Below are 23635 nucleotides of genomic sequence, written 5' to 3' on the forward strand. Positions count from 1 at the left end.
TTCCTTTTGCGCTTAATCCAAAGGGACCAGCGAGTTAGGTGTTCTCTTTCAACACCTGGGGTTGTTCTTCTGCATTCCTCCCAAAGGAAGCTGCCCCGCCTAGAGAGTTCAGGACAGAACAACCTGCAAGTATCCAAATACCTCACCCAGCGGGGTGGCCCCAAGGCATTTGCCCTCGCTGGTCCACTCTTTATCTCATCTAACGTTCAAGCTGGAACCTGCCTGGAACACAGGCCACCTTATGCAAATCTCTTTTCGGTCCGGCTGAGCTACAGCCAAAAAATACACTTCCTTGATGCACTTCATTCTTCGACTGTCTCATCACTTCCTCCGGTGACCAGAGTTATTTGCAACCCAATTTAAAAAATCTATAGTCAATCCTCTACGTTCACTGGCATTAGGGGCACGGGGTCTTTATGAAAGTGAAAAAGCATGGATAAAGACATTGTTATTATTATTATTATTATTATTATTATTATTATTATTATTTGAAACATGACAAGATGAGTCATTATTATTATTATTATTATTATTATTATTATTATTATTATTAGAAACACAACAAGATTAGTACATAGCAAACAAGGTCATTCTGCTGGCTGTTGTATTGGATCACACATCGGACACTTCCCAAGTGTCTAGGACTGTGTGATGTATTGATGAATAATGCAAGCAGATCCCAGTAGGGTAGCCTTTTGCAGCTGATAAGTGATTATTTTTGTCAGCATCGATTGTGTTTAAGTGCAGGCCAAGGTCTTTAGGCACTGCACCCAGTGTGCCAATCACCACTGAGACCACCTTGACTGGTTTGTGCCAGAGTCAAAATAATTAATAATAAATTTCAGCCCTCCAGGTGTTTTGGACTTCAACTCCCACAATTCCTAACAGCCACCAACTCAAGGTGATGGAATCCTGGGAGTTGCAGTTTGGCAAAGGACACGGCCACACTGCAGAATTGTTGTTGTTGTTGTTGTTGTTGTTGTTGTTGTTGACACAAAAACACAGTATGTCACAGCAAATGAGATATATATGCTGGATTTCGTATCACAAAATCACAAATTGTACACTTCTCAATTGTCTGGGACTGTGTTGTTGTTGTTGTTGTTGCTGTTGTTATTATTATTATTATTATTATTATTATTAGAAACACAACGAGATGAGTCCACAACAAACAAGGTCACTCTGCTGGCTGTTGTATTGGAATTATTATTATTATTATTATTATTATTATTATTATTATTATTATTTGAAACACAACAAGATGAGTCCACAGCAGACAAGATCCCTCTGCTGGCTGTTGTATGGGATCCCACATCGGACACTTCCCAAGTGTCTAGGACTGTGTGATGTATCGGCGAATAATGTGTGCAGATCCCAGTAAGGTGGCCTTTTGCAGCTGACAGATGGTGATTTTGTTAGCGCCAATTGTGTTTAAGTGCAGGCCAAGGTCTTTAGGCACTGCACTCAGTGTGCCAATCACCACTGAGACCACCTTGACTGGCTTGTGCCAGAGTCTTTGCAGTTCGATCTTTAAATCCTGAGTTGCTTCTCATCAATTCTGCTGTCAGAAAAGTGTATTATTATTATTATTATTATTATTATTATTATTATTATTATTTGAAACACAACAAGATGAGTCCACAGCAGACAAGATCCCTCTGCTGGCTGTTGTATTGGATCCCACGTTGGACACTTCCCAAGTGTCTAGGACTGTGTGATGTATCGGCAAATGATGCGTGCAGATCCCAGTAAGGTGGCCTTTTGCAGCTGACAGATGGTGATTTTGTCAGCACCGATTGTGTTTAAGTGCAGGCCAAGGTCTTTAGGCACTGCACCCAGTGTGCCAATCACCACTGGGACCACCTTGACTGGCTTGTGCCAGAGTCTTTGCAGTTCGATCTTTAAATCCTAAATTGCTTCTCATCAATTCTGCTGTCAGATAAGTATTGTTATTATTATTATTATTATTATTATTATTATTATTATTTGAAACACAACAAGATGAGTCCACAGTAGACACTCTGCTGGCTGTTCTATTGGATCACACGTAGGATCCTTCTCAAGTGTCTAGGACTGTGTCATGTGTTGGTGAATAATGCGTGCAGATCCCAGTAAGGTGGCCTTCTGCAGCTGACAGATGGTGATTTTGTCAGCACCGATTGTGTTTAAGTGCAGGCCAAGGTCTTTAGGCACTGCACCCAGTGTGCCTATCACCACTGGGACCACCTTGACTGGCTTGTACCAGAATCTTTGCAGTTCGATCTTTAAATCCTCATATCGTGTCAGCTTTTCTAGTTGTTTCTCTTCAAAAATTATTTTATGGTTGGGGGTCACCACAACACGAGGGACTGTATTAAGGGGTCCCGGCATTAGGAAGGTTTCGAAACGGTGCTCTAGATCACCAGAGAAAGTAGACTATAATAAGTTGCGCTGAAAGACTTAGAGGTTCCTAGGGAAAACATTTAAATCACATCCTTCAACAACCAATTCCACCTAAGTCACATATGGAGGGACGATTGTACAAAATGCAAAGAAATACTGGTACTGAAGAGCAAAATTTCTTGTTTCACAGCAACAAGAAAATAAAAGGAAGGTGTACTTATACATGGCCAAAGCGTGGGCTTAGTGCGATCCGGCTTATTTTCCAAGGCCTTGGAGGAAAGCTTTGTGTGGTGTCTACAGCAGAGTCCAAGAACAATGGCTAAGATAAGGGAAGGTCAGAGCAAATCCTCCCTCAACCCGAAGGCCACCTGGGTCTGTCCGAAATCTATATAAATAAAAATGTAATGTTCGTTTGAGGGATTAACAGAACTCAAAAAGCACTGGATGAATTGCCGTCAAATTTGGCCACAAGACACCTACTAACCCAAGGAGTGACCATCACTCAAAAAAATTAATTTTGTCATTTGGGAGTTGTAGTTGCTGGGATTTATAGTTCACCTAAAATCAAAGAGCATTCTAAACTCCACCAATGATGGAATTGAACCAAACATGGCATGCAGGAGTCCCATAACCAACAGAAAACACTAAAAGGGTTTGGTGGGCATTGACCTTGAGTTTGGGAGTTGTAGTTCACCTACATCCAGAGAGCACCGTGGACTCAATGATGGATCCAGACCAAACTTGGCACGAATATTTCATATTCCCAAATATGAACACAGATGGAGTTTTGGGGGAAATAGACCTTGATATTTGGGAGTTGTAGTTGCTGGGATTTATAGTTCACCTGCAATCAAAGAGCATTCTGAACTCCACCAATGATGGAATTGGGCCAAACTTCCCACACAGAACCCCCAGAACCAACACAGGACTGCCATGCCCAACAGAAAATACTGGAAGGGTTTGGTATGCATTGACCTTGAGTTTGGGAGTTGTAGTTCACTTATATCTAAAGAGCACTGTGGATTCAAACAATGATGGATCTGAACCAAACTTGGCACAAATATTTCATATTCCCAAATATGAACACAGATGGAGTTTGGGGGAAATAGACCTTGACATTTGGGAGTTGCAGTTACTGGGATGTATAGTTCACCTACAATCAAAGAGTATTCTGAACCCCACCAATGATGGAATTGGGCCAAATTTCCCACACAGAACTCCCAGAACCAACACAGGACTGCCATGCCCAACAGAAAATACTGGAAGGATTTGGTAGGCATTAACCTTGAGTTTGGGAGTTGTAGTTCACTTACATCTAGAGAGCACTGTGGATTCAAACAATGATGGATCTGGACCAAACTTGGCATGAATATTTCATATTCCCAAATATGAACACAGATGGAGTTTGGGGGAAATAGACCTTGACATTTGGGAGTTGCAGTTACTGGGATGTATAGTTTACCTACAATCAAAGAGCATTCTGAACCCCACAAATGACAGAATTGAGACAAACTTTCCACACAGAACCCCCATGACCAACAGAAAATACTTAAGCCCACCCAGTCCAACTCCCTTCACCAGGGCAAGAAAACGTAATCAAAGCTCTCCTGACAAAGAGACATCCAGCCACAGATATAGATTAGATATATATGATTCATATACAGATATAGTATCATAGATTTGAAAGGGACCCCTAAAGAAGGACAATGATATGTTGCCTGTTCCAGAGTAGGCAACCCAGACACTCTCCACATCAACACTGACAAAGAAACACCAAGAAATACTGTTTACCCACAAGCAGAAAAACATTACATACATTAGAAACAAAGACTTTCTCATTATTTTCCAGATCACGAGACTGGGCCACAGCAACATGTGGCAGGGGACGGCTAGTATAATATAAAGGCCTTCTTTTGAGTGTGACTGCTCTTGGAAAGCTACCAATGTTGCTGGAAGAATATCAATACCAGTTGGGAAAGAGGTAAGGGGTTGTGCTATTGTTCACGTGTTGTCAAGATACTAGGGTTCAATCATTGATTGGATTGAAGATGTATAAATGCAAGGGGATTCCATTTGTCTTTTTAGGCCTGCTTTGCATCTTTGAGACCAACCTCTGGATGGTGAGAGTAGCTTTCCAATGATGCCTGTCTTTGGAAATATAATCCAAGCAAACCTAAATATAATCCTGACCATCCTAAATAACACAATGAGTGAGGTGTAGTGGTTTAAGTGTTGGACTAGGACCCCTTCTATACTGCCATATACACTGGATAATCCACATTGTCAGCTTTGAACTGGATTATATGAGTCTATACAGCCATATAATCCAGTTCGATGCAGATAATCTGGATTTTACGAGGGTCATTCATTAAAGATTTCCCCTGACCCACTTCTATTTATCACAGGATGCTGAAACTACACAGGTGTAATGATACAAGTCTCTATAGGTGACGTGCCAATTTACAACTCAGAACTCATAACGGTCTTGATGTGACAGGTGTCGAAGTGGGGTGAGGTTTGAGAATGGACCCAGTGGAAGACAGACCAGCCTTCAAGTTCCTTGACTTGAAAGGCTGCACACCAAAGGAGACCTTCGATGAGATGAAAGAGGCTGATGGTGATGATTCCCCATCATATGATGGAGTCAAGAACTGGCACCGTCCATTCCAATGTGGTTGGACTTTGGTGCAAACAGTTCCAATTCCAGGGTGACCCCACGCTGCTATTGATGAACATACCATCCAGCAATTTGAGGTTGCCATTTGGAAAATTGCCACATAACCATTTGCCACCGAGCCCAAAATGTCAAGATGAGTGTGGGATTTGTGGAAAAAAATCACCCAAGACCATCTTCCCATGCATAAGGTATCCGCTCTCTGGGTCCCCAGGTTCTGCTCACACCTTTCCAGAAGGAGGAACGAGTTGAATGCTCTCAGGCTCTCTTGACAATGATGTGCCATGGAAACCAGGAGGACTTTGTCAACAGACAGGAGGAAAGCTGGGTCCATCACTCTGATCCTGAAACTCAAGTCCAGTCGATGCAATGGAAGCATCCTGACTCACCACCTCCAAAGAAGGCACGTCCCAAACTCTAGGCAGGCAAGGTTCTGCGCTCAGCATTTTGGGACCAGCACGGAGTAGGATTGATGGATTTCCTAGCAAAGGTACCATGATCAGTGGGGCAGACTAGGCTTCACTGTTGCAGAAATTTCAGGAGGCCATCCAAACCAAGAGACAAAGTGGCATGCTCACCAAAGGTGTCCACCTTCTGCAAGACAATGCACCCGTTCACAACTCACCTGTTGCCCAAATGGAGAAAACATGCTCCTGTGGCTTTGACATTCAACCACATCCTCCTTATTCACCCAACCTTGCACCATCGGACTTCCACCTTTCTCCAACAAGGAAGTTATATTTGAAGGGCAAGCATTTTTCAGGTGTTGAGACTCTGATTTCTGAAGTCACAATGTGGCTTTTGGAGGAACCTGTCGACTTCTACAAGCGGGATGTTTACATTTGCTTCAAAAGATGGGAGGAGTGTGTGTCCCTAGATGGTGGCACCCATGGAGAGAAGAAGGACTCAGAACTGGGCCAAGTTTCATTGCTCTCAGTCCACAGGGTCAGGGGCAATCTTGAATGAATGCCCCTCATATATGGCAGTGTAGAAGGGTTCTAGGACTCTGGAAACCAAGGTTCAAATCCCCACTTGGGCATTCCATCTGAACATTAGGAAGAACTTCCTGAATGTGAGAGCCGTTCAGCAGTGGAACTCTCTGCCTCCGAGTGTGGTGGAAGTTCCTTCTTTGGAAGCTTTTAAACAGAGGCTGGATGGCCATCTGTCAGGGGTGCTTTGAATGCAATATTCCTGCTTCTTGGCAGGGGGTTGTACTGGATGGCCCATGAGGTCTTTTCCAACTCTATGATTCTATGATTCTATGGAAACCCACCTTGAGAAAGTCACACTCTCTCTGCTTCGGAGTCAAACCACTTGGGCATGGAAACCCACCTTGGGAAAGTCACACTCTTAAAGCAGAGAGGCAAACCCTTTCTGATCAAACCCTGCCAAGAGAAAACAACGATGGGGATCATAATAATTTGGAAATGGACCACAATTTCAACCCATGTTCTTCGTCACAGAAACTCCACCTTTTGAGATTCCTCCATTCAAGATAAAGAGCCCAGCCTTGTTTTCCAACTAACAGCCTGATTCAAAACCCAATTCTATTTATTAAATATAAGAATAATAAAAACAATTATAAAAACAACTACCTCTGAGGATGCTTGCCATAGATGCAGGCGAAACGTCAGGAGAAAAATTGCCTCCAGAACATGGCCATATAGCCTGGAAAAACCTACAACAACCCAATAAAAACAATAATAACCTGATACTAATTCAACATCTTTGCTTTTCCAAATAAGCTGCAAAATCCAACCTAGATCAATGTTTTCGAAACACAGTATATGATCCTTTGTATCACCCTGCTTGAGCCTCTCTTTTTTTTCCCGGCAATCCTGAAATAGATTCCAATCTGCCAGAGATAATAGAGCGGTACCGCATCTCCAGAAGTGGCTCTCATGACTCACCGTCTTGAAAGCATGCCTATCTTTTCAGAGAGCCACTCTTTCCCATGTGAACAAGAGAGGGGGTTCTTTTTTGTATTTTTCCATCAATGTTCCCACTCCAAATGACATGCCAATCATCTGTCATTTCATTTTTTCCAATTATGAGCTTCTCTCAAATCATTCAAGGGCCGGAAGGAGCACCTGCTGCCCCACCGCTTGCCCATGTGCTGGGCCCACCTCGTGCTGCGTGCTTCCAATGGACCATTTGTTATGGGTTCTGACTTATGGTAGAGCAGTGTTTCTCAACCTGGGGGCCAGGACCCCTGGGGAGTCACAAGGGGGTTTCAGAGGGGTAGCCAAAGACAATCAGAAAACACACATTTCTGAGGGTCTTAGGAACTTCTTTGAAGATTTCTCCACCTCTCGTTCCCTTCCTTTTTGGTGTTGGTGAACTACAACTCCCAGAATTCAAAACTGCAACTCCCCCAACCCCACAAGTACTCCTAATGCTGGGACCCCTTAACGCAGTTCCTCCTGTTATGGTGACCTCCAACCATAACATTATTGTTGTTGCTACGTCATAACATTATTTTCATTGCTACTTCATTTTTTAAAATTCTTGTATGTTACTGTTTATTGGTTATTGTTTATATGGGATTTATATTAATTGTATTGTATTTATTGTTTTGTTTATTGCTTTTTGCTTTTATTGACGTGTTGTGGGGCTTGGCCTCATGTAAGCCGTTCCGAGTCCCTTGGGGAAATGGTGGCGGGGTATAAATAAAGTATTATTATTATTATTATTATTATTATTATTATCATTAACTGCCATTTTGCTACTGTTAGTAATCATCATGTAAACATCTGATATGCAGGATGTATTTACATTTGGTGGACCAAATTTGGCACAAATACCCGATGCGCCCAAATTTGAATGCTGATGGGATTATGAGTCGTCATGTAAATATCTGATAGGCAGGAGGTATTTTTGTTCACTGGACCAAATTTGGCACAAATATCTGATATGCCCATATTTGAATACTCGTGGGGTTGGGGAAGGGGATTGATTATGTCATTTGGGAGTTGTAGTTGCTGGGATTTGTAGTTCACCTACAATCAAAGAGCATTCTGAACTCCACCAGTGATGGAATTGAACCAAACTTGGCACACAGAACTCCCATGATCAACAGAAAAGACTGGAAGGGTTTGTTGGGCACTGATCTTGCGTTTGGGAGTTGTAGTTCACCTACATCCAGAGAGCACTGTACACTCAAACAATGATGAATCTGGACCAAAGTTGACACAGATACTCAAAATGGCCAAATGTGAACCAGACTTGGCACACAGAACTCCCATGACCAACAGAAAGTACTGGAAGGGTATGTTGGCCACTGACCTTGCGTTTGGGAGTTGTAGTTCACCTACATCCAGAGAGCACTGTGGACTCAAACAATGATGGATCTGGACCAAACATGGCACAAATATTCAATATGCCCAAATGTGAACACTGGTGGAGACTGGGGAAACTAGACCTTGACATTTGGGAGTTGTAGTTGCTGGGATTTATAGTTCAGCTACAATCAAAGAGTTTGGTAGAGTTATTCTTTAATTTTTGTTGAAGGCTTTCATGGCCAGAATCACTGGGTTGCTCTAAATTTTTTGGGCTGTATGACCATGTTCCAGAAGCATTCTCTCCTGACGTTTTGCCTACATATGGCAGGCACCCTCAGAGGTTGTGAGGTCTGTTGGAAACAAGACAAGTGGGGTTTATATAGTGGTGGAATGTCCAGGGTGGGGGAAAGAACTCTTGTCTGCTTGAGGTAAGTGTGAATGTTGCAACTGGCCACCTTGATTAGCATTGAATTGCCTTGCAGCGTCAAAGCCTGGCTGCTTCCTGCCCAAGGGATTCCTCTGTTGGGAGGTGTTAGCGGAGGAATTCCAGACATGAAACAATCAGGGCCAGCTAACACAGAGGTTGTGAGCTCATCTTCTCAAGATTTCACCTTGCAGCGTCAAAGCCTGGCTGCTTCCTGCCCAAGGGAATCCTTTGTTGGGAGGTGTTAGCAGAGGAATTCCAGACATGAAACAATCAGGGCCAGCTAACACAGAGGTTGTGAGGTCATCTTCTCAAGATTTATTTCCCTGATATCAGATACTTCAGGCATCCTTGGCCAACCAACCAAACAGCCAACTAACCTTGTCCTCCTTCCCAATGTATTTCATCTCACGCATATCTTTTCTACTTGATCTATGGCAGCGCAGAATGGAGTGGCACCTCTAAAGATAAGGGCCAGACTAAGAGCAAAAGGTCCCTGATAGTTCTGTGCAGGCGTCATTCCCTCCCTTCATCTGCTCTGCGGCTTCCTGGGTTGATCAAGGTGATGGGAGAGTAGAAACAGCATTCTGCTCAAAATTTACGACCCTGTCCAAACCAGATGGTTTCCATTCGCTCCCTTCAGTCTTTTCCCAGACAGATCTCGCCTCTCTCCTTTGCAAGCTCTGATGAAGTGTGATCTATCAGCAAAGGCTTGCCGGGGTTCTTCCTATCGAAGGAATGCTCCCCCAAACAGAAGGCCTTGGAGAAACATTGCCCATTGCAAACTAGTTTTGGAAACTGCATCCCAGAGCCTTAAAGGGGGGGGGGGGGGGGAGTCTAAGTAAAATATATTGTCAAAGGCTTTCATGGCCGGAATCACTGGGTTGTTGTAGGGTTTTTTTGGGCTATATAGCCATGTTCTAGAGGCCTTCTCTCCTGACGTTTCGCCTGCATCTATGGCAAGCATCCTCAGAGGTAGTGAGGTCTGTTGGAACTAGGGAAGTGGGTTGATATAGCTGTGGAATGACCAGGGTGAGACAAAGGACTCTTGTCTGTTGGAGCTAGATGTGAATGTTTCAGCTGACCACTTTGATTAGCATTTGATGGCCTGGACTGATTGTAGGTGAACTATAAATCCCAGCAACTACAACTCCCGGGTGACAAAATCACCCCCCCCCCCCACACCCCACCAATATTCAGATTTGGGCATATTGTGTATTTGTGCCAAATTTGGTCCAGAGAATGAAAATACATCTTGCATATCAGATATTTACATGACAATTCATAACAGTAGCAACGAAAATAATTGTATCATGGGGGTGACCAACTTGTGACCAACTATCACAAGTGAGACTGGCAGGGACGAGGAGCAGGGCCTTCTCGGTGGTGGCCCCTCACCTATGGAATTCACTCCCCGGGGAAATTAGATCATCGCCATCCCTCATTTCCTTTAGAAGGAAATTAAAAACATGGATTTGAGACCAGGCGTTTGGGCAATCTGGCAGATAAATAAAGGACAACGACGACTGATAGGAATGGAAAATGTGGAATGAAGTTATGGACTCTGAGTTGCGAACTTTGAGCATAAGATTGGTTTTTTTATTGACTGTGATATATATTGATTGTTTTAAACTGTTAAAACTGTTTTAATTGCTGTCTATATTTTATCTGTATTACTGTGTAGGCATCAAATTGTGCCTTTTTGTAAGCCTCCTTGAGTCCCCCCTCGGGGGTTGAGAAGGGCGGGGTAGAAGTACACGAAATAAATATATAATAAAATAAATAACATGAGGAACTCTATGAAAGGGTCGCGGCATTAGGAAGGTGGACAAACACTGAGTTAAAGATTCTCTCCTGCGAATCCCAGAACAGGAAGCACCTCATCAGTTGCCCTTGGGATGTAGAAACAAGGATTGTCTTTAATTCCCTGGGATCACACAGAACCATAATTGACAGATTTGTCTGGAAGCGCCAGGATCAAAGGGCCATTGTGCCGGAATAGCTTGGCAAAGGTCGGGAGCAGGAAGGGCCAGCCTCAGGGCTTTTCACCCAAACTTTCAAGAATGCGAGCCAAGCGACTCTCCCCTTTCGACATCCATCGGCAAACAAACCACAAGATTGGGCACAAACCATGGGAGAGATGATTCCTTGGATGCTTGGCTTTGAATACCTGGAGCCTTCCTTTAGAAAGTGAACCCAAGGTGGTTGAAAGAGAACATTGAGATCAAGCAAGGCGGGTGTGCGGGTGTTGTTGCAAAATGGCAACACAAAGGAAGACTGTCCAATCAACACATGGGGCTTGTATCATTCTTGGTTGGAATCCGCGTGTTATGACTTGTTGTTGCTTTTATTATATTATATAATGGGAGCATGGAGAGCTGCCTTACATAGAATGAGATCTTTGATCCATCTAGGCGAATAGTGTCAAGGTTTTGGGGAGGGTGATCTCTCTCTAAGCTCTCATGATGTCCTTACCTGACCTTGTTTGTCTCCTAAAACCAGGCCAAATTCAGCTATAAGAGCAGAATACAAATAATAACAACAATAACAACATCTGGTGTTTCTTTCAGTGCAAATCCATGTAAAGAGACTGGCACACAACTAAGCCTAACCCAGATAGACTAGAATTCAGTCATAATCAAAGGAGATTCCATCTGAACATTAGGAAGAACTTCCTGACTGTGAGAGCCATTCAGCAGTGGAACTCTCTGCCCCTGAGTGTGGTGGAGGCTCCTTCTTTTAAACAGAGGCTGGATGGCCGTCTGTCAGGGGTGCTTTGAATGCAATATTCCTGCTTTCTTTGCAGGGGGTTAGACTGGATGGTCCACGAGGTCTCTTCCAACTCCACCCTTTTGTCCTTCCCTCCCTTTTGTCTTTCCTCCCTTCCTTACCTCCCTCTTTCTCCCTCCCTTCCACCCTTTTGTCCTTCCTTCCTATTTCCCTCCCTCATTCGTTCTCCCTCTCTCCATTCCCCTACACCTTTCACCCTTCCTTCTTTGTCTCTTTCCTTCCTCCTGCCCTTCCTTCCTTCCCTTCCCTTCTCTTTCCTTCCATCCACCCATTCATCCTTCTCTCCTTCCCTCCCTTTTGTCTTTCCCTCCTTCTCTTTCCTCCCTTCCTTACCTCCCTCTTTCTCCACCCTTCTGCCCTTCCTTCCTTATCTCTTTCCTTCCTCCTGCCCTTCTTTCCTTCCTTCCTTCCTCCCTCTCTCCCTTTCTCCTTCCTTTCTTCCTTCCCTTTTGTCTTACCTTCCTCTTTCCTCCCTTTCTCCTTCCATCCTTCCCTTCCTCCCTTTCATCCTGCCTGCCTTCTCTTTTTCTTTTCTCCCTTCCTTCCTTCTTTCCTTCCTTCCTTCCTTCCTTCCTTCCTTCCTTCCTTCCTTCCTTCCTTCCTTCCTTCCTTCCTTCCTTCCTTCTATCCTTTCATCCTTCTTTCCCTTTTGTCTTTCCTTCCTTCCCCCTTTCCTCCCTCCTTCCCTCTCTCCCTCTTTCTCCTTTCATCCTTCCCTTCTCCTTTCCCTTTTGTCTTTCCTTCCTTCCCTCTTTCCTCCCTCCTTCCCTCTCTCCCTCTTTCTCCTTTCATCCTTCCCTTCCACCCTTTCATCCTTCCTTTCTTCCTCCATTTTTGTCTTTCTTTCCTTCCCTCTCTCCCTCTTTCGCCTTTATCCTTCCCTTCCACCATTTCATCCTTCCATCCCTTTGTCTTTCCTTCTTTCCCTCCCTCCCTCTTTCTCCTTCCATCCTTCCCTCCCTCCTTGTCCTTCCTTCCTTCTCTCTTTCTTCCCTCTTTCCCTTCTTTACTTCTATCAATGGACAGCCAGTCCTCATAGCAAGGAGCGCTGGCGTGCGGCCCCCAAGTTAGAAAGTCTGCCCATGTCTGGTCTACACTGTAGAATTAGCACGGTCTAGCCCCACTTTAAATGCCATGGCTCAATGCTATGGACTCATGAGAGTTGTAGTTTGGTGAGGAATAGAATCTGAGAACTATAAAGTTATAAAAAACTGCAATTCTATACATTGAGAAGTATAGAATTGCAAAGGACTATAAAGGCCATCCAGTCCAATCTCCTGCCATGCAGAGGCACACAACTCCTGGACGATGGTCTTCAAAACGCTGTCCACCACCCTCCAATTATATCACCGTTGAACTGCGTTCACAATTAAGATGTTTCTTCCTAATGTTTTGTTGGGATCTCATTTCTGGTCATTTGAGTCCTCTGATATGGATCTTCCTCTCTGGAGCAGAAACAAGGTTACGCCATCATCCGCATGACAGATGCACAAAGATGGCTATCTGACCCCTTTTCATAACAGGGTCAGAGAGATGATCCGGGCAGCTTCACATTACACCCAGTTTGTTCTTTATCTGTGGGATTGTGTGTGTGTCTGTGTGTCTGTGTCAGGAGCGATTTGAAAAACTACAAGTCTCTTCTGGTGTGAGAGAACTGGCCATCTGCAAGGGCGTGCCTGGATGTTCTGATGTTTTTACCATCCTTGTGGGAGGCTTCTCTCGTGTCCCCTTTGCATAGGGTGCTGGAGCTGACAGAGGGAGCTTGTAGAGACTTAGGGGAATTAAATCTGGGTTTGAGAGAGGTGGAATAATCTTCAGGCCGCTGCCTCAATTAAATGTAACACACTATTTATTTATTTATGGATTGGTTGATTTATTGCATCAGGAGAAAACCAAACCAAACAGTTGTATTGCATTTTTTAACAAACAAACAAACAAAACACAAAGTTTGCAAGCTTGGTAGTTGATTAAATGTCCTTTGACCAGTATCTGGCCCGTTGGAGTGCCTCTGGCGTTTCTATAAGAAGTCCTCCATTGTGCATGTGGCAGGACCCAGGCTGCATTGTAGTCAGTGGTCTGAGGTTTGCTCTCCTCCACACTCTCTGTGCTGTCGCACGCTGGGCCTGTGCATAAGACTGTAGACAGGACATAAATTCTGTGTGCCCAACGGGACGCCAGGGCTGCCTCAGGTTAAAGGCCTTTGGATTTCCTTAAAACAGAGTCTTTAGATTGCTTAAAGGTTCAACAAAGTTCTTTATTAATGAAAACAAACAGGTACTTTAAGGCTTTCTTAACAGTCTCTTGGCTCTCTCTCTCAATATTGTCCACAGGGAACAGGCACTATCTTCATAACTGTATACTAACTAATGGGGAAATCCTTAACTTCTAATCTGGGCAGTCTGTCTTTGCCTCTGTTGGCATAGAGCCCCTGCACCCGGTACCAACTGCTTCTGGCTTCTGCAAGTGACCCTTACCAAGCAGAGCTTTGTAGACCTCCAGGGGAAAAAGAATTCAGGTTTCCGTGATGGCTGACCGAAGTCCTTCAGCAAAGGAGCTGTAGGGCTGTATAACCCCGTCCAAGCTGTGAGCTGTATATCTCCCTGGCCAAGCCGTAGAAGACAAAGCTTTCTACAGGAGCTCTTGGTATTATGTCCTGCATGGAAAGCTTCTCTGTGTGGACTGAACCCAAAATGGCTCCTATTCCCTCTAAAACCAAAAAGGGGGCGGGACCAGGGAACCTAACTATAATTGACAGGTGGCTTGCCCTATGATTGCAGCCAAAAGAAGCCACCTATCTGCAGAGTCCCTGAAACTTAGGACTACAACAAACATTCAATGCAAAGCAAACAAAATTGGAGCTCCTGGTACAAATGTACCTGCACACTCTCATGTCGTGGATTCCACTTTGTGGCTCTGCATCTCGTGGTGCCAGAGCGCAGTCTGTTCAGCGCCTTCCAAATCGCCCAGTTTTCTGTGTGCCCAGGAGGGAGTCTCTCATTTGGTAACAGCCATTGATTGAGGTTCTGGATTTTAGCCTGCCACTTTTGGACTCTCGCTTGCTGAGGTGTTCCAGCGAGCGTAACACGCTGCCACCAATTAATAATATTCTGAGGAGGTTTTACTATGGAATCAGGCTACCACCAAAGACAAATGGGGTTTTCAGTTTTTGTTTGACCAGTGTATTGAAAGTAAGCTGGTTTGTGCTGAATTTGAACTCAGGGCGCAGAACACCGAGGTGGACATTGTTGGATTCTTTTAAGTAGTTGCTGCCACCAATCTGGAAATTAACTTGCTAAGAATACTTCTTCATACAGAGGCACACTGAAGCAAATGTTTGTTAACAAAGAACAAAGATGTTTATTTGTGTGGTTTTCAGAAACACAGGCACTTAAGTGTAACGGTTGCAAGAATGAGATGAAGCTTATTTGGTTACTTTAAAATAGTTCAGTACTTGGTTTCCAATAACAACTCTTAAGTTTATTATTATTATTATTATTATTATTATTAACTTCCTCAGGAAACTAGCAGACTTCTTCCTGACTAGAATCCTTTTACTCCAAACAGTCCTTTTCCTGGGATCTGTTTACAATCACTATACCAACTATTCTTCCCTAATAGCTCTCTGAACTCTCTAACTACCGTATATACTTGAGTATAAGCTGACCCGAATATAAGCCGAGAGACCTAATTTTACCACAAAAAACTGGAAAAACGTATTGACTCGAGTATAAGCCGAAGGTGAGAAATGTAGCTGCTACTGGTAATCATCAGTAGGTTGAATGTTTTTAAGTATTTACACAAAACTGTAATTTAAGATAAGACTGCCCAACTCTGATTCAACCATTATTCTAACCTCCTTCAATGTAAATGTGCTTACCTATAATGATAGAATAAAATAATAAATATAATAACATGTAATAAAAATAAAAATAGAGTAAATAATGGAAATTTAATAATAATAGTAATAATAATAATAAAGTGATAAATGTAATAATAACAATAATAAAGTAAAATAATAAATGCAATAAATATAATAATACAGTAAAATAATGTTACAGTAATAAAAATAGAGTAAAATAATCAATGTAATAAAAGTAATAATAGAGTAAAATAATGTAATAATAATAATAGAGTAAAATAATCAATGTAATAAAAATAATACTAATAGCAGAATAAAATAATAAATAACCTTGACTCGAGTATAAGCTGAGGGGACTTTTTTCAGCCTAAAAAAGGGGCTGAAAAACTAGGCTTATACTCGAGTATATACATTAACTTCTTTGGCTTCACTAACTTCCACTCTCCTTTTCCTAATGCTCTCTGTCTCCTTTGTACTTCAACCAAGCTCTGCCCACTTTCTCCCAGCCAATCACAAGGGTTCTCCACATTTCCCCCTAGGCTGCTTCTAAGCTCCGCCTCCACTAGGAAATGACTATCGTAAGATGGCTGCCTCCAGTAATAATAATAATAATAATAATAATAATACTTTATACCCCGCTCCATCTCTCCCAGGGGGACTCGGTGCTGCTTACATGAGGCTACGTCCATCAATACAGTAAACACAATATAACACAAAAGCATAACAAAACCAAAACATAAAATACATAAAATACACAACCAATATAATAAGCAACACAACAAAATCAAATCAAAGCATTAAAAACACAGAGGATTAGACTGGGCAGGGCCAAATTCAATAATAAAATTTTAAAACACAGGGAGATAGGACCATATAAATTATCGGGGAGGAGGAAGGATTTAATTGCACAGACCATAAAATAAAGTGCGTCTGAGGCCATTTTATGCAAAGTTTGGTTATGGAGTATCTTACATTCAATCATTGAAGGCACATTGGAATAACCAGGTTTTCAGGTTCCTCCTGAAGATTGCCAGCGTGGGGGCTTGCCTAATATCTCTGGGGAGTGAATTCCAGAGCCGGTAGCTACCACAGAGAAGGCCCTCTCTCTTGTCCCCCACAAGTCGCACTTGCAATGCAGGTGGGAGCAAGAGAAGAGCCTTTCCGGAAGATTGAAGAGGTCGTGTGGCACCATTACACAAAATGGATACCAAAAAATCTGGGTCTATTCCTGAGCTTATTCTAGTCTAAAGGTAGGCAATTCATCACAGAGCTCATCCACGCTCTTCCCAGAATCAAAACTGCGACCTGTCAGTCCTGTCGGCACAAGGGTTTAACCCATTGCGCCACCGGGAGCTCCATTCCGTGGGACCCGAAAGACAGTTGCATCTGTCAAGTCGGAAAATTAGGTACCACCTATGTGTGGGGAGGCTAATTAACTAATTTATGAGGCCATAAAAAGATTCCAGCAAAAAGCACTCCAGAAAAGCATGTGGGGAATGCGGAAGTACTTCATCAGTGTCGCAGATGGACTATGAAAGCGATAGCTCCCCTGCAGACAGAAAAAGTTAAATAGCCTCTGTGTATGTCTATATATGTTGTATGTCTAATTGGCATTGAATGTTTGCCATATAGGTGTACATTGTAATCCGCCCTGCGTCCCCTGCGGGGTGAGGAGAAGGGCGGAATAGAAATACTGTAAATAAATAAATAAATATGTCTTTCAAAAGAGGAGTAACTAGCCAGTGAGTTACAAATGCAATCTTGGTCTTTCTGGTTGGACACAAGTCTTAAAAGACGATGGTGGCTTTCCTGATGGGTTAATGTCTGACGAAAGAGAGAGGTCATTGTTTTCCCTTTGGAGGAGCTATAATAGAGAATCCTACAAGGCCAGACACCACGTTAATTGCCATGACTCAACGCTATGGACTCTTGGGAGTTGTGGGCCTGGTAAAACTATAGCTCCAGGACTCCAGAACATTGAGTCATGGCATTAAAAGTGGTGGCGAACTGCATTAATTCTACAATGTAGAGGCACCCTTCATGACAGCAGGGCAGTGGATGACCAGGCCAGTTGGAAGTCCCTTGTTTGTCCGGTTGTCTATAGTTGAAGCTGACTTGGCAACCCGCAGCCATGAGGCACAATGCATCGGTTGGCACTCTCACTTCCCCTTCCAAGTTTCGCCCGGCATCAGCGTCTGTCCCTGTTAAAAATAAAGCCCTCTCACACTGAAGCAGTCAGCCTGTTGCCACTTCACACTCCAACCAAATTAGATGCGAAGGATTCAGTTGCAGAGTTTGCAATTCTGAGGTGCATCTATACCAGCATTTCTCAACCTGGGGGTCAGGACCCCTGAGGGGGTCACAGAGGGGTCGTGAAGGACCATCAGAAAACACTATTTTCTGTTGGTCAGGGGGGTTCTGTGTGGGTAGTTTGGCCTAATTCTATGTGAGGTTCAGAATGCTCTTTGATTGTAGGTGAACTATAAATCCCAGCAACTGCAACTCCCAAATGTCAAGGTCTGTTTCCCCAAACTCCAGCAGTGTTCACATTTGGGCATATTGAGTATTCATGCCAAGTTTGGTCCATATCCATCTTTGTTTGAGTCCACAGTCCTCTCTGGATGTAGATCCATCATTGTTTGAGTCCACAGTGCTGTCTTGATGTAGGTGAATTACAACTCCCAAACTCAAGATCAATGCCCACCCAACCCTTCCAGTATTTTCTGTTGGTCATGGGAGTTCTGTGTGCCAAGTTTGGTTCAATTCCATCGTTGGTGGAGTTCAGAATGATCTTTTGAAGGGAACCCCTTTTGTTAGGCACCCCAAGGCTGGTGACAGAAAGCAAGCAGTCTCCGTAGGTGAAGCAAAATCTTTATTCAAGTGTGGCCACATAGGGAGAAACAGCCAAGACAGACCAGTGTCTTCAAAGAAGGCTGTCTCTAACATTTGGATCTTTCAGTCACCTTATATACATGTCTTTTCGCTGTGTCATGGGCACACACCTCTCTTATCGGATCAACCATTCAAAAACATGTTTTTCTCATATTTTGCCACTTCAGTGTCTCTAATAACCCTCTACAAACTACGTAAACACACACATTATTGTTACAGATAAGCATTTTGGGTGTTAACCCACCCTGGGTACTCCCTGGGTGTACTTGACAATAGAGCATCTTGTGTCTTCCAGATACATTATCTCCTCTTGGCTTTTGGTCTTCTGCAGGCCAGAGGAGAGGGACAAACCCCTCTTTAGGTTTGCATTTCAGCATTTTGGACACTTCTAAGTTCTGTTAACCCTTTCAATCCCAGCAACTCCCAAATGAAAAAAGAAATCCCCACCCCCCCAAATCCCACCTGTCTTCAGATTTGGCAGATTGAGTATTTGTGCCAAATTTGTTCCAGAGAATGAAATTACATCCTGCAGATCAGATATTTACATTACGATTCATAACAGGAGCAAAACAACAGTTATGGAGTAGCGACAAAAATAATATTATGGTTGGAGGTCACCACAACATATGAGGAACTGTATGAAGGAGTCACAGCATTAGGAAGGTTGAGAACTACTGATCTGCACTGTGCTGGTATGGCTGTACCAAAAGTTCCAACTTCCTTTTCTTTCTTTGAATGTTTGCTGCATTCCAAAGTTCCATGCATTTTGCAATAAGTTGGCTTCCCTTGGTTTGCAATTATAGGGCCTATGACCCATCAATCATTGTTAAGTTTGGGTTCCACCCCTTTCACCAGGGCTCTGGGAGGAGAGGGAGCCATTTTAGGTCAGTCTTGCATTGGAAAGCTTAGCTACAGGATGTGGATTAGTTCCACCTGCAGAGAAGCTTTGTTTCTCACAGCATCCGGGGGAAATTCCGGGGGAAAACAGTTCCAAAGGACTCCAGCTGGAGAATCTACAAAGCCTTGACTGGTAGGTCTACTTGGGACCCAAGAAGCAGTTTGGAGCAGGGAGTAGAGCCCACACCAGCAAAGTTTAGAAAGTAGATTGCCCAAGGAGGGGTTAAAAAGGGTTTTCCTCTTAAAGAAAAGAAACAGTTCACGAAGCCAGTTGCCTGTCCCTTGTGGACAAGATTAAGAAAGCCACCAGTTGATTCAAAGCCTTGAAGCATTTGTTTAATTTGTTGAAGATCTAAGAAGTATTCGATTGTTTGTTGGACTTAAGCAATAATAAAGGACTTTGTTAAACCTTCCAAGCTTCTAAAGACTCTGTATAGGAAAATCCTTAGGGCCTCTCAGCTGAGGCACCCCGGCTTCCCGCTGGGCACAAAGAGCACGTCCTGTTCAAAAGCCAATTGCTATAGGCCCAGCGCGTGACAGCACATGCTATAGAATTTGTAGCTGTAGTTCGGCGACCTTGCAAAACTACAACTCCCATGATCTTTGGCCCGAAAGGGGGCATTCTATCCCATCAAAACAGTCAGGAGAGACAACAAAAGAGAAGGAGAGGACTTCATTATCTCACCAAAGCCTCCCTCTGCAGATGAAAAGTGTCAGTTTACTGTTTCAATCATTGAAAAAGATATCTTGTTGCCCCTTCAAGATTCATTGAGAGCATGAAATTGGTATCTTAAGACTAAGGTCTACTTCTTCAGATGCATGGAGTGCTGTTTACATCATACTAATTATATCCTCGGCTATAAATCCAGATCTGCAAATATTATGTCATCAACTAGGCAAGTGTTAATTGTTACCGGTCAGCTTCCGGACACTTTCACTGGCTTTTTAGGGCTTTTATTTTTTAAGCAAACCTGGATTGTATCCAGCCCTTGAGCTATAGGAGCGGGGGGGGGGGGGGGGGGGGGGAGGGGGGGGTGGCCCTGGGCCCTCCTGGTATTTGGAACTACAAGTCCCATAATCTTTTACTGTTGGCCATTCCTTTTCGGGTTGGTGTTAAATGATGTCTAGAAACACCTGAGTGACTTCATCCCTGAAAATGTTGAGGGCTCTAAAGAGAAAATGATTAGGTTTGCGAGTCCAATGCTTTTCACTCTGGAGCACATCAATTTCCCAAAATATCAGAAATAAAATTAGGTTGCTAGAAACAAATTCAATACAGATCCATTTTTTTGTGTATGGACAGATTAAATATGAAATGGTACAGCCTTCATTGTAAATCTCAGCAATAACAACTCCCAAATATTTTCCCCAAACTCCATCAGTGTTTACATTTGGGCATATTGCGTATTCATGCCAAGTTTGGTCCATATCCGTCTTTGTTTGAGTCCACAGTCCTCTCTGGATATAGGTGAACTACAACTCCAAAACTCAAGGCCAATGCCCACCAAACCCTTCCAATATTTTCTATTGGTCATGGGAGTTCTGTGTGTCAAGTTTGGTTCAATTCCATCATTGGTGGAGTTCAGACTGCTCTTTGATTGTAGGTAAACTATAAATCCCAGCAACTACAACTCCCAAATGTCAAGGTGTATTTTCCCCAAACTCCATCTGTGTTCATATTTGGGCATATGGGATATTCATGCCAAGTTTGGTCCAGATCCATCATTGTTTGAGTCCACCGTGCTCTCAGGATGTAGGTGAACTACAGCTTCAAAACTCAAGGTCAATCCCCCCAATATTCAAATGTGGGTGTATGAGGATGAAGATACATCCTGCCTATCAGATATTTACATGACGATTCATAACAGTCGCAAAATTACAGTTATGAAGTAGCAATGGAAATACTGTTATGGTTAGGGGTCACCACAACATGAGGAACTGTATCAAGGGGTCGCGGCATTCGGAAGGTTGAGAGCCACTGTTTTAGGGTATCGAGACCTTGTGGAATGTTGCTCAGCCTTGAAACAGAGGATTACAAGTTTGGTTTTTGTTGTTATTGTTATTATTTAATTTGGAATCTCAATTTTCCATCAACATGGGGCCCAGCAAACAGTCCAACCCAAACTTTTCCACTATCTTAAAGATGGCAAAGGAAGACAGGTGGCCAGCATCCCACCCAATGTCCCCCAGAAAGAGCAAAGAGTGTCCAACCAAGAAGTGAAGGTGGTCAACTGTCCTCTGGAAAGGAGACAACAGGGGAGGGAAAGATTTTCTCTGAGTTTCAGGATATGGATGAATCAATCCAGGAAACAACAGCTGGTTTCACTTCATTTCAAGACGTCCCTCTCTTCCTTGGGTCTTGTGAAATGGACAGTCCAACCCTCTGCCAACTTACTTGGAATCAAGCTGCACCACACTTTGCACTGGATGGCCACAGCTTGAGTTTTGATTCCTCTTCTCACTTCCTTTCCAACCCACAAGATCCAGGGCTTCAAACCACTGGTTTTACCATCCTTCCCGGTTCTAGCCGCAAGACTCCCTCCAGTGCAATGTGACAGCATCCTTGAACATTCCTCAGAATCAGAGCTGTGCATTACCAGACATCTCTCTTCTCCTTTTTCATTCCTGACACAAGGGTTTCGTTTATTTGCCCCATCTTCCAATGAAGAAGGGCATCTCAAGTCATCTAGCCTAGTATCTATTGGACAGATGGCAAGCTATTTAACCTCAGCAGACTGAAAGCCAAAACAAAGGTTACAACAACATCTGTTATAGAACTCCAGTATGCTGATGACAACACCATCTGTGCGCATTCAGAAGAAGACCTACAAGCCACTCTACACACCTTCGCAGAAGCATACGAGAAGCTTGGTCTGTCACTGAACATCGAGAAAACCAAAGTGCTCTTCCAGCAGACACCAGCCAATCCTTCTCCAATGCCAGAAATACAGCTTAATGGTGTAACATTAAGCTTGGCAGCCACCTCTCCACCAAAGTCAACATCGCCACCGAAATACAACACCGCCTGAGCTCTGTGAGTGCAGCATTCTTCTGAATGAAGCAGAGAGTGTTTGACGATTGGGACATTGTAGGGATACCAAGGGGCTTGTTTATAAAGCCATTGTCCTCCCAACCCTGCTACACTCCTGCGAGACGTGGACTGTCTATAGATGTCAACACTGAGACTGAAATACAACACCACTTGAGCTCTGCGAGTGCAGCATTCTTCCAAATGAAGCCAAGAGTGTTTGAGGACCGTGACCTCTGTAGGGAGACCAAGGTGCTTGTTTATAAAGCTGTTGTCCCCCCAACCCTGCTCTACGCCTGCGAGACGTGGACTGTCTGTAGATGTCACGTGCAACTTCTGGAACGATTCCATCAGCGCTGCCTCTGGAAAATCCTGCAAATCTCTTGGGAAGACAAGCGGACAAATGTCAGCGTGCTGGAAGAAGCAAAGACCACCAGCATTGAAGCGATGGTCCTCCGCCATCAACTCAGCTGGACTGAAGGCCACGTTGTCCAGATGCCTGACCACCGTCTCCCAAAGCAGTTGCTCTACTCCGAACTCAAGAATGGAAAACGGAATGTTGTTGGGCAGGAAAAGAGATTTAAAGATGGGCTCAAAGCCAACCTTAAAAACTGTGGCATAGACACCGAGAACTGGGAAGCCCTGGCCCTTGCGCACTTTAACTGGAGGTCAGCTGTGACCAGCGGTGCTGCGGAAGTCAAAGAGGCACGAATGGAGGGCGAAAGGGAGAAACATACCAAGAGGAAGGGGAGTGGGGTGAACTCCCACTGTCAGGCCCAGCTTCTGCCAACCTGACAGTTCTAAAACATGCCAATGCGAGTAGATCAATAGGTACTGCTTCTGTGGGAAGGTAACAGCACTCCATGCAGTCATGCTGGCCACATGACCTTGGAGGCATCTACGGACAACGCCGACTCTTCGGCTTAGAAATGGAGATGAGCACCAACGTCGAGAGTAGGACTCGACTCAACTCAACATCAGGGGAAAACCTTTACCTTTACTCTGGTTTTGATTTCATTTCTCAGGTAGCCCCACAACTTTGGTTTAGAAACCTCTCGCCAAGGTGTGTCCCTCCCGCCCCTTTCTGAGAGAGATTCCCCAGCCAGACCATATTTAAAAGTGCCTTCCATTAAGATAATGATCGCATTATTAGTAGTAGTTATTCTCATGATGGTAGAAGACGACGCTTCTGCCAAGCGCTGGCGGTCTGCTCATGGACGTCGGACCCAACCCTTTTCACCCAAGGGTTGCCTGTTTCTGCCTGCGCGGAAGAAAGCCTTCTAACTAATGGGGCTTAATTAATGCCAAGCCAGAGGCCCAGTCCTGCTTGGCAAAGTCCTGAAATTATGGTTTGGAACGTGGCTCTGGAGTCTGTCCGTGTTGCCGGTGCCGAGTCAGCGACTGTGCC

General features: G+C 43.9%; 1 protein-coding gene across 5 annotated transcripts in view; it reads right to left on the minus strand.

The window, feature by feature from the left end:
* Positions 1-23635, minus strand: part of PPCDC (phosphopantothenoylcysteine decarboxylase) — a 64218-nt gene that overhangs the window by 24162 nt on the left and 16421 nt on the right. For 2 of the 5 annotated variants that reach the window (XM_067471332.1, XM_067471330.1), the window contains exon 6: positions 16000-17611. The exons of 1 other annotated variant lie outside the window; for it this stretch is intronic. In XM_067471332.1, coding sequence (XP_067327433.1) covers positions 17364-17611 — 248 coding nt within the window. In that variant the 3' untranslated portion in view covers positions 16000-17363. Of the gene's footprint in view, positions 1-15366; positions 15429-15999; positions 17612-23635 lie in introns of those variants that run through there. 2 more of the 5 variants (XM_060755550.2, XM_067471331.1) reach the window with 2 other exon arrangements.

Source organism: Anolis sagrei, chromosome 9 (genome assembly GCF_037176765.1).
Source record: "Anolis sagrei isolate rAnoSag1 chromosome 9, rAnoSag1.mat, whole genome shotgun sequence".
Lineage (NCBI taxonomy): Eukaryota > Metazoa > Chordata > Lepidosauria > Squamata > Dactyloidae > Anolis > Anolis sagrei.